Source organism: Danio rerio, chromosome 6, assembly GCF_052040795.2.
Source record: "Danio rerio strain M-AB ecotype USA chromosome 6, GRCz13ab, whole genome shotgun sequence".
NCBI lineage: Eukaryota > Metazoa > Chordata > Actinopteri > Cypriniformes > Danionidae > Danio > Danio rerio.
In genome coordinates, this window is record NC_141026.1 from 43,386,703 (window position 1) to 43,399,310 (window position 12,608).

The following is a 12,608-nucleotide window of genomic DNA, read 5'->3' on the forward strand; positions in this document are numbered from 1 at the left end:
ATTAATAAAAGGTGAAAAAGAAGATGACAGAGTAAAAGGATGTACAGAAAGGATTATGGTTTTTATTTATTTTTTTTTCACTCAACTTCAGGCAACATCAGTTCTGCAGACACAAAATGTTCCAATGGCACAACTTAAAAAGTTTTGTTACAGAGAAGTTCACCTCCCTAGAAAACTAATAAATAATCTTAGGTTAATCCAACATAATTTTTTTAGTATTACTGACAGCTGCAGCTGATGTTTTCAAAAGTTGAGTGAACAAGAAAAAGAAAAAGGAAATAAGGACTGTTTTTTTGTTGTTGTTGTACTGACTTAACATTTTGTACAGTGCAAATATCTGTAAATTTGCAGTGTTCTGTGTTTTGTGAGTAATTAATTTATTATGCTTTAGAAATGTATTGGACTTTGATCTTTTTCCAACAACTTTTTACCTGGAAAAGTAAAAATTGAGTTTTATTTAACATCTAACAGTTGTGTTATGGTCCAAAAACATTGTAATAAACTGCCAGTACATTTGCTGTTATTTTACAGACTTAATGACTATCACTTAATATTAATTTTCCTATATGTTATATTTTATTCAAACGACTAAAATATCAATAAAAGTCACTTTATTAAATTGTAGAGATGAATTTTCAACATCAAAAGTCAACAAAGCTGAGATTAAGGTCTCATAATGCAAATCACAACCATAAATGAACAGAAAACACTTGAGAATCACAAAATACAAAAACTGTTAATTAAAAAAATGCAAGGTTAATTCATCTTGTCCCGACACAAATCGTCAATCGACAAAACGTCAACTTAACAAGTTTAAGTAGATTGAACATAACAGAATGAAGTTGTCCCCCAAAAATCTCAAAAATGGTTGTTTCAGCACATTTTAAACAAGTAGCTTGAACAAAGTATTTTTAAGTGTACTATTAACTTTGTCAATCAGAATTTGATGATATCAGAATGAACAATTCCTTGACCATGTCCTGTATTTTACATGCACAGTAACGGGGAAAACCCATCAGTTTGAAAGCAAAATTCATTCATTTTCTTGTTGGCTTAGTCCCTTTATTAATCTGGGGTCGCCACAGCAGAACGAACTGCCAACTTATCCAGCACGTTTTTACCCATTGATGCCCTTCCAACCGCAACCCATCTCTGGGAAACATCCACACACACTCATTCACATACGCACTCATACACTACGGACAATTTCGCCTACCCAATTGACGTGTACAGCACGTCTTTGGACTGTGGGGGAAACCTAGGCACCAGGAGGAAACTCATGTGAACACAGGGAGAACATGCAAATTCCACACAGAAACGCCAACTGAGCCGAGGCTCGAACCAGCGACCTTCTTGCTGTGAGGCGACAGCACTACTGCGTCGTCCTTTGAAAGAAAAATATAAATCTTCTTTGACACCTGCTAATCTAAATTATTTACGTATTACCAGCACTCCATTGTAGCTTCTCTCTGTTTTCTACCAAGCTCTTTAAATCACGCTCATTGCACTCTTTAAATCCAAGACATGTAATTGAACAGCTGTTGGGTTTCTCAGTGGTAACCTTTAATTTGGCAAAAGCAACATGCCATTGGCTAAAATCTGATGATCACCTAAAAGCTGCAATTTGGATCCTAGGCAGCTGCAAGCAGTTTGCTTCGCTGCAGTGCTAGATATACTCTGAGATATAGAGATGTTAACCACATGGCTCTGACAAGCCGAAAGATCCTAATTGCTCCTTTACACCCCTTTATTAAAAGGCTTAATGGGGAAAACAAGCAGCTTCAGCAGTGAATGTTGACTCTTTTGTAAAAGACCCCACAAAGCAGCAGCACACGAGTAGCACTGATACAATAAAGGATAATTCACTTTGAGTCCTCGATTGGGCTTTGAATTCTTCTTTTCTTATTTCCACCTAGATTGCTCATTTGTTTTATGAGAAATTAATTGCAAAAGTAATTGTGGCATTCATTATGTGGAAATACATAAAACAGCCATTTAGAGGAAGAAGGATAATTGTATTACTCAATATTATGGAGCAATCAGTTTGCATAGTAACATTTGTTCAGTTTTGAATCTACAATAAGCTCAGTGTTAAGTTTTATCAGACAGATTTATCAGATTTTAGACAGATTTTTCACTGAACAGTGTGTAGTTTGACCAAATGATTCATTAAAAAGGTCTCTGACTGGACATCATCCTCGATCTACAGGGTTTCATGTCATTCTCTGTCTCAAACCTTTTGGTTTTCCCAGACATCCACTGGTAATTAATCATTATTCAGAGTAGAACATAAAAATACAGACAACTAAAACAATAGACTGTAAAATAAGATAAATAGTATGAAATTGGACATGGTAGTTTGATAACACCATTTTGTTTAACATTGCCATATAAAAGCTAGATTCTACCTTGGACTGACTGACTGACTGACTGACTGACTGACTGACTGACTGACTCAATCAATCAATCAATCAATCAATCAATCAATCAATCAATCAATCAATCAATCAATCAATCAATCAATCAATCAATCAATCAATCAATCAATCAATCAATCAATCAATCAATCAATCAATCAATCAATCAATCAATCAATCAGGTCATTTGTAACTATCTCATAATTCAGATTTTTTTCATCACAACATGAGAAAATTAATTAAAATCAATTAGAAAACTGATTCTATGTCTTGAAATTCATTGTTTTTGTCAATATGAGATCATAATTGTGAGTTTATAAATCAAAACTGAAATGTACACATGAAATTCACAAAAAAAAAATCTACTGTAAAAAAAAAAGTAGAAAACATAGGCTCATTTTGAAACCTTAACCCTATATACATTTCTAGAGATCACAAATTATGTAGCCTGAGTGACGTATGGCTGCATTTCATCTTTCAAATGAACGCTAGGGACGGTATGACGCTGTTCCTATTCTCGCTCACCAGCTGACCGCTTACTTCCATATGGACACCTTTCCTGCTGTTACAACCCAGCAGGCACACAACATCATAAAATGTTAATATTAGGTCAGTTTTAGGTCATGACGACAGGTGACCAAAATTCTATAGTTAGCCAGCATCTAAGGACAACGTTATTTTAACATCCAATAACGATGTCAAATTATGTTTATATTTGGTTGATTTTAGGTTGTGTTAGAACATGACCAAAATCCAACGTCTGATAGATGTCATAGTGGTAACGTCCACACAACGTCATGGTGTAACATAATTAGACATTGATATTTAGTTGATTTTAGGTTGATTTTAGGTTGGACATTGAACATTGACATCGGCCTGACGTTGGTTTCTGATGTCAACCTGATTTTCATTTCCAAACAAAATCCAACGTCCCTATGACGTTGATGTGCAACATCATAAATTTATGTTGATGCCCTGTGCCTGCAGGGTAGTTCAACATGTAAGTCGACGGACTAGAGACGCAGAGCGGAGTTGACTGTGACAACAGGTTTTGAGTCTGGTAAAGAACGGTTCCAGAAAGCAGGTAAAACAAAAGCTAAAAAATGCAATAAACAAGTAAATAACAGGGTAAGAATGTTGTAAAATCTTAAAACGTGGTAAAAATCAGGTAAGAGCTTTTCTTTTTCTGGATTGCTTTTTAAAAACACTGCGGTTGGGTTTAGGGAAGGGGGAGTTTAGCAGGATTGGTCAGTTGGTTAGTCAGTAAATCAGTCAGTTGGCAGCAGCCTGTGGTGGATTTATGTGAGAACAGCAGATGTGAACGGCACACACATGAGAGATATTTGAGAATTTAAAAAGTGTACACAGCGGCCTCTAGTGGATTTGGAAAAACAAAAACTGCAAAAAAACGTAGCTTTTTTACTGTAGCTCTCGGGATGTATTTTGCTCTCTTCAGAAATGTATATAGGAGTATGTAATCAGAATGAGCCTGAGTTGGGAAAATCACAGCTATTAGAAAAAGTAAGAGTCGTGTGATATAAACTTCCAATCAAAGCTTCAAAGTCAGAATTGTTGGCTAAACGTCAGTTACTTTTTTTATTCAGTGTCAGAAACAAAGATATAATAGTAACATATATAATAGTACATATAGTATACCACATTTATCAAATAAGTTCCTTGGAAAATGCAAAAACACCATTTTAAATTAAAGTCTATATTTAAAAATTGAAATATGTTTTGATATATTTAAACACAAAATATAGACTGTTTTAATATAGGTATGCTATGCTAAACGCCATTCAAATACTGGAGAAATATCACAAAATATCACATCTGAAATGGTAAATCATTTCTTTATATGCAAAGATAAAAAGATTTAAAGATAAAAAGAGGTTATATACTACAATATATCAGTTTATAATTCAGCAGGACTTAATTATAGCTACGGTAAAGACATATCTTTGTCACAATACAGTATATGACATGATAGAAATATAAATGCACAATGACAAATTACCTGTGTTACTACTGAGTATTTCTGTCTCACATCTCATTAACAAATATGAGAGGGCCTCTGGATGTGGGACTCCCCATCTGTCGGTACAGCATCGGCTGTCCCAGACTGGTTTGTGGGAGACTGAAGCCTCCGCTGGACAAGTCAAAACTTCCCTGGTTGTAGAGCCTCTGACCAAAACCGGCTCCGGACTGATCAAAGCTGGTCTGACTGAACTGCCTGAAGCTACCGCGCTTCTCAGAGGGCGTTCTGGAGGGATACCGCTGGAAAGACTTATGCAGACCCGTCTCTTTATAGGCAAACCAGATATTACCAGCCCAAAGTAAGAAGTTCAAAAAACCAAAGGCCTGAAAGCAGACAAGAAAGAATTGGAAATTCTAAAATAGGACTTCTATCTTATGCATTTAAAAGTTTGTATATTATCTTGAAAAAATGCAATAAAATAGTTAAATTGGAGTAAAATTAACACCAAGCGTATACTGTCATGAATTACCACATCATTTTCACCAGAATATTATAAACAGTGTGTACAGCTGTCGCTTATTTTTTGTGAAAGCTTGCTACTTTTTTTTAAAGTCCCTCCCATATGAAGGTCACCCAACCTACTTGCGGTGTAATCCCTCCCGCTTGGAGGTATCCTGGCTGCAGCAATACCTACTTGGGTATCACTGTTGCCCGAAGACCTCCAAGTGGGAGGGATTAAACCTCAAGTATAGGCTGGATTTAGGTGATGTAGGTGGAGCAGACATTAAAAAACACATCAGGTTACTGTAAGGTTGGGTTTAGGGTTGGGGTAGGTGGAGACGTTAATAATACACTCAACACAATCTCATGGCAATTCGTAACTTTTTCATTTAGTGGCTAATTCGTATGAATTCGTACGATCTAATTCGTACAATTTAGTACGATTTGCTTATCCCCCAATGACGGTTGGGGTTAGGGGTGGGGTCAGGTGCCACACCTCCTTTTTAAAATCGTACCATTTCGTACGACTGAACTCGTACGAATTCGTACGAATTAGCCACTAAACTGGCAAAACGTAAAATACTTACGTTTTCTCGTGAGATCAGGCTGAATACACAACAGGTTACAGTGAGGTTGGGTTTAGGGTTGGGGTAGGTATAGACGTTAATAAAACTTATCAGGTTACTGTAAGGTTAGGTTTAGGGTTGGGGTAGGTGTAGACATTCATAAAGCACAATATTGAGCTTGTGTCATGTTCAAGACATTAAATAAATAAACACCCCAGGTTTGTATTGCCAACTAGGAGGTCAAGTGCCACCCACTTGGAACTGGCTCTGAGCTCTGTTTTTTTGGAGTTTCTGATAAATAGTAAGTGCAATTAAACATAATTTGTTTGAAATAGCCAATTTTTTGTGACATCAAAAATGTTTCACTGTCAGTTTTGTTCAATTTGATCAATCTTTGCTAAATAAAGTTATTCACTTCTCACTTACCTTAAACTTCTTGAAGGGTTAGTTTACATCAAAATAAAAATGATCTCAAATTACTTTGCGCAAGTGGTTTCAAGTATGATTTTTTTTTCTGCACAACATAAAAGAAGATATATTGAATTAAGGACACATTGACTTTCTTAGAAGGAAAATAAAAGCTGTCAATCGGTCTCAGCGGTCTCTTGCATTTTTCAAAATATCTTCTTTTATGTTTAACAAAATAAATAAATTGAAATCGATTTTTGAAGAGGTGTGGGTTGGAAAAATAATGACAGAACTTTCTTTTTTTTTTGTATGAACTATCCCTTTAATGGTAATATGCAATAATGACTCCCTTACATTTTTCTCTTTTCCCTATCCATTACGATAGAAAATACAAAAAAAAAGGATGCTCTCACAGCAGACATGTTGAGATTGGTCCAGATGGGTTCCTGCAGGACCTCACATGTGTTCTCCTGGGCTCTGCATGCAGACATTAACAGAATGATTTGGTGCACATCAGTGGCCGTTTTCACCCCAGACAGAGTTTTAGCCCAGGCAATTGAGCTCACTAGCCACATGCTAGAGAATGCTAAAGTCACCAAGAAATCCTGTGAGGAGAGAAAAGAAGAAGAGAAAGCAGAAAGATGATTCAATTAAACTGTATTGAGTTTTTCAGCACTCTCCTTTTCTTCCAATGGCAGGCATTTCTCACAGATATTCTGAAATGCACTCACAACTACTGGACCTCTGTTCTTCTCTCTGTATTTGTTCTGGTAGAAGAAGTAAACAATAGTGGCCAAAAGGGAATAGAGAAAAGCCAGGACTGACACAGAGACAAAGAACTGCGCGGACGAAGCATAATCGCCTTCCAGAAAAAGAGTCTCTTTCCTGGTTTTTTCACACAGAGGAGCAGTGAAGTGAACCTGTTGCAATCTGTAAAGGGAAAACATAGGAATTTACACTTTTATTTTATAGCTCAAATAATGGATTTAGATTATATGTTTAATCACAACAGGTTGTTGCTAAAATGGACACAGTACAATCATATTAATTAAATATCCACTACCTGACAAAAGTTTTGTCGCCTATCTAAGTTTTAGGAACAACAAATAATATCTTGACTTCTAGTTGATCATTTGGTATCCAAAGTGGCTAATGAAAGGCAAAGGCCTCTAGATTATGCTTATTTTACCAAAATAATTTAAATGATTTAATTAGGACAGTAAGGTCTGACTTAACTTACTTTACTTAAGTCTTGTCACTTAACAGAAACAGTGTACAGTATAAAATTTAATGTTAACTTTCAGTGGAAAAATAATTAATATTGTGTATGACTCCCATGAGCTTGGACGACTGCATCTATACATCTCTGCAATGACTCAAACAACTTAATAATAAAGTCATCTAGAATGACAAAGAAAGCGTTCTTGCACAGAGTTCATCAAGATTCTTTGGATTCATCTTCAAAGCCTCCTCTATCTTACCCTAGACATGCTCAATAATGTTCATCTCTGTTGACTGGGCTGGCCAATCCTGGAGCACCTTGACCTTGATGTGGAGGCTGAAATATGAGAAAGAGCGCTATCCTGCTGAAGAATGTGCTCACTCCTGTGATTTGTAATGTAATGAGCACCACAAATGTCTTTAGGTCTTCAAATGTCTCTCGCACACCTCCATACTGATTGTAACCCCAAACCATGATTTTTCCTTCACCAAACTTGACTGATTTCTGTGAGAATATTGGGTCTATGAGGGTTCCAATAGGTCTTCTACAGTATTCGTGATGATTGAGATGCAGTTAAATAGATGATGTATCAGAAAAAATTAACCATCTGCCACTTTTACAAATGATCAACTAGAAGTCAAAGTATTATTTGTTGCTCCTACAATTAGGATCGACGACAAGACTTTTGTCAGGTAGTGTAGTGCTTGTACAATAATCAGGCTATTTTGTTTTTAAAAAACATTACAATCAAGATTACAATTTTTTATCAAATTTTAGAAAACTTTTTTTATGGATTACATAAAAAACAATGACAGTGAATTATTCAGAATTTGTTACTCCTTTATTATTTTTTTTCTTTCAAGCTTACCTTTCTAAACTAATTTTAATGTGTATCATATAGTAAGTGTATTTACAATAAATTTAAAATCACAAATATTTGTAAATGTCAAGCAAATTAATATGTGATCCTCGTCGCTGAATTTTTAACCAAATTATGCAAAAAGTAATCTAAATCTAATCCAAAAGTCCATTAACACATTACATAAAGGAGGTAATCTGAATTACATTAATAAGAGCAAAGAAATACAGTATATCTTTATATTTTGGATTTACAAAAATAATACTAAATTCACCATAAACAGTGTACTTTTTTTTTACAGTGTACTTTCATTATCTAATTAGTCTGACATTTTAAAAATGATTTATGACTCCTTGAAACCAAAAATTAAATCAAACACCCGCTTCGAATGTTATCACTCAATTGAATGGGTGCTAAATGTCCCTCAATACACTGAAAACCTAAATTTTATAATTACATCTATTTGATTAATAAAACATAATTAATCAAATAGATGTAATTAAAAATAAATACATAAATGACTGAAGCATGTATTACACAAACCCTGATCGTCAAACCCCTCTGATTATCAATGTATAATTTGCACACTGCCCTAAACCCAACCGTCACAGTAATGTAAAAACAGATCTGGATCTGGAGTGTTCTCTATTAGTATTGCTGATTAACAATGTGAATGGATGATAACAGCCTTCTGAGCCTACCAGAAGGTGCAGAAGGCCCTTACTGGCCCATATCTATCAGCTGATTACCACTAATAACGCCCATTCAATTGAGTGAAAACATTCAACTTATCTGAAACAAAATCAATCCAAAAACAAACCAACTGACTAGACATCTGATAACATTCCACATTAGAGTATAGCGTAAAATGCAGTACAATAATTGTGAGCACTTGCCTGAAGGGGTAGTTGAAACTAATGCTGATGTTGTTTTGGGTTTTGTCCAAACATTCTACTTTAACCATTATCTGGCCAGAATATCCGCCACATGTTGCAAATGCTAAAACAGCAAAAAGCTGTAGAGGAATAAAAAAGAGAAGCAAATGATTAACGTAAAAGCCCTGATGAACAACAACAAAAAAAAGCCAGTGCTCTCTTGACTTGACATCAGAAGCTTTACTTCATCAGAAAAAAAGTCAAGAGAAATTAACCTCACTGAACGTTTAAGCATCCCTCTTTAATTATCCTCCAGTTTTCTGATTTAAGGTCAATTTAAATGACCTCTCGTCCAACCGCCGCACAATTAATGCTGCAAAATTAGACGGAGATGCTTTAGAGTGCACTAACCCCCGCCAGTCACACGTTTGTCTGACACGATTTGAATATTTTTCCACCAGTTCAGATTTTGGTTTGGCATAATGAACGAAAGGGCAGGAGGTTTACTGGACAAGTGCCAATTCTTTATTTTCAGCAGCGTTCCAAGTCTCCTGCTATTTTCTCCTCTCTCTTCTGCTATTTCTGATACTATGATGCAGCAGGTGAAAGGAAGCAGGTCCTGTCAATTAAGATTTAATGCCTTCACTCTGTATACTAATTAAATACAGACTGAGATATGGACTGTAGGTAATGAGTGTGTGGGTCTGTGTGTGTTTCAAAGAGAAAGTGCATGGAGAATTTTCTTAAAAATTAAGCCTTTCTCCTAATAGGCAAAACAGCTAAGCAAGCCCTAAGATGTGCATAATAAATATCACACTTAAAGGGCATCTTTATAACTTAATAATGTCATACACAGAATAAAGAAAAAAGGTAGCTTCTTTGATGAGTCTCTGATGAGATCCAGTGAATTATGCAAAGGTTACCCAGGGGTTGCCAGCAGACCCAGAAACACACACGCTCACACACACTCATAAGCACACACATACGCAGGCTCAAATTAATTCAAATTTACATATCTGCATGCACACACAATACAAATACACATAGGCAATCATTCTGCATTTCTCTCAGCTCAGATTTCACATTAAAGTCTGTCAAAGAGCTGGATGGCATCGATCTTTTGCACATTTCAACAAGAACAGATGAATTATTCAAGCAAGAGAGACTACAAACAGTGAGCCAATGCTGCGACCCCAAAGAGCTGCTAATAATTAAACGTTAATTCTGATAGGCATATTATAGATGATAGGCACTTATTAGCAAAACTTTACTTTCGTTCGACACTTTACCTTGTTCCTGACAAATTCAAACCCATGTATACAAAAAAAAAAAAAAAAATATATATATATATATATATATATATATATATATATATATATATATATATATATATATATATATATATATATATATTTTTTTTTTTTAATATTAAGACTGAAAATATGTGACAGTTTAGGTTAGCTAAACAAATGAAATATTTTAGGTTAGCTAAATTACATTTAAGATAAGTGGTATAATCGTGCATCATGGTAAATACAGTTGCTGATTTAGAAAATTCAAACAGAACTCAGAGGTTTTGTAAAAAGAGAGCTCTTACCGGAGCAAATATGACCATGCACATTGATGAAACGGATGGAGCATCAGCCTGTGTGTGTGTCTGTGAAGGAGTGTTGAGCTCCTCTGCCAGCCAAACCCAGAGATACTGAGTGAATGAACACCATGGAGATGCTTCAACAGGGGAAACTGGCACTGTGTGTGTCAGTGAGAAGACACACATGCATGTGCGCGCACACACACACACACACACACACACACACACACACACACACATACACACACACATACACACACACACACACACACACAATGGGGTGCAATCATAATAATACAATGCAAAAACCTTATTATGAGTGTGTGTGCAGTATGTTTCTGCACATTTTCTCTATATAGACTCATATAGTCAATAAAAAATACACAATTAAGCAACAAACTAAATCAGCATTCCTTGATAGATATACTTGGCACCTCACAGCTATTACGTCAGTGTTTTACACACAGGGAAGCAAATCTGACACAATTATGTCCTTCTGTTTTCTTGATTTCTTTTTATTTTTTACAAAAGTGCAGAGTGAAAAACTAGTCTGTTTGTAAATGTGTTTAATCGTCACATTCAAATGATATTGCTTCAAAATTCAGAGTAGATTTCATTTATTCACCCTCACTTGTTCAAAACCTACTCGAGTTTCTACATTCTGTTGAACACAAAAGAAGGTATTTGGGACATAAATGCTAGTTGTTGACCCATTGACTGTAATAGTCATTTATTTTCTCTCTTAATTAAGTTGCTGGGTCCCACTAGCATACTTCAAAATGAAGTCTTGTGTGTTAAATAAAATACAAGAAACTTTTAGAAAGAAAGAAAGAAAGAAAGAAAGAAAGAAAGAAAGAAAGAAAGAAAGAAAGGTTTAAACAGACATAAAGGAGAGTAAATGATGAGGTCATTTTATTTTTTGGGTGAACTATCCCTTTAAAAATTACAATAGGGCCGACAAAGGTTTGATTCTGGTTGGTTGATGATTATTCTAAAGTACACAATCAGAAAATACTTCTCCACACAAAGTTTTAATTAATTCTGGGCAGGTTTTTATCTCATTAGAGTTCTATATCACTTGCATATTGTATATTAGATCATTTCGAAGGTCTTTGCACCCTACTTTTGTCTGCATTCTAGTGTGGATTACATTTAAAGAATTCAACAGCCAGTCATTAAGCATTTCATATGTATACCAGGAGGCAATGCCTCACCTGTCATCATCCTTACCTGCCATCACGAGATACTAATGTATATATAATGATGAAATAAATATTTGTCCACTGATCTGTGTTTTAAGTGCAATTTCTGTATGACTGAATTGATTTAAATTCGTTTTATAATTAAAATCACTGTAATTTGCGTATTCCCTGTTTAATAACAGCGTAGGAAGCAAGGTGAAGCAGAACCGAGCTGTGCCTTAGGTCAGATTGCGCAATCCCCTGGGTAGAGGGCATGCCTTTTGCTCAATCAGTGTATGCTACCAATGTAATGCTTTATTAAAATCTTTTTTTTATACATTGTAGACATTTTTATTATATGTCCTCACGCTGCATATGATGTAATGCATTTTACGAATACTTATCACTAATTTAGTGTTAAAATCTGACATAAAGCCACACTGAAAAGACATGAGGTAAGGCAGGCAGTAGCTCTGCCGCACTGAAGAGGGCGCCCGTGTTATTCTTGTTCAGTGGTTGCTCTTCTTCTACGAAGTAAAGTTAAGTTCCATAGGAGTCTGGCTGCGTCCAACACCACCTAGGTACTGCATTTGAATTTAAACGTACTACTCGGCCGTTAGAAAAGTATAGCTGCGTCCTAAATTGCATACTTATGCACTATTCTATGCCTTTTTGTAGTATAAATAGTGTAAGTAGTGTGTTCACACTGAAAACTCTAAAAATAATAAGTGCACTTTAATTACCCGAATGATGCACTCATTCAGCCGCTAAAATGAAGTGTGTAATGATGGACACTTCACGCACTCAACGACCGCAGGTTTGCTTACGTAGCGGAAGGGGCGGAGCTATCGGACGCAATTGTTGAATAACTTTATTTATTTTGGATGGTGAAAGCAAAATTTTCCTACGAGAGGGATTATAGCGCCTCCCTATGGTGAATGCGGCAATACTCATGGCAGGTATTATTTGATAATTCGGTCGTTTATTTCACTGATTTGGCAACCGTCAAA

The 12,608-nt window shown here is 35.6% G+C and overlaps 1 protein-coding gene across 1 annotated transcript; it reads right to left on the bottom strand.

The window, feature by feature from the left end:
* Positions 1-3,986: 3,986 nt before the first annotated feature.
* On the bottom strand, positions 3,987-10,534 carry synprb (synaptoporin b). Its single transcript, NM_001004532.2, is given in 5 exon segments — positions 3,987-4,778; positions 6,284-6,475; positions 6,602-6,800; positions 8,848-8,966; positions 10,424-10,534. Coding segments are annotated over 5 exon segments (852 nt in total). The 5' UTR covers positions 10,448-10,534; the 3' UTR covers positions 3,987-4,460.
* Between the last annotated feature and the right edge of the window lie 2,074 nt (positions 10,535-12,608).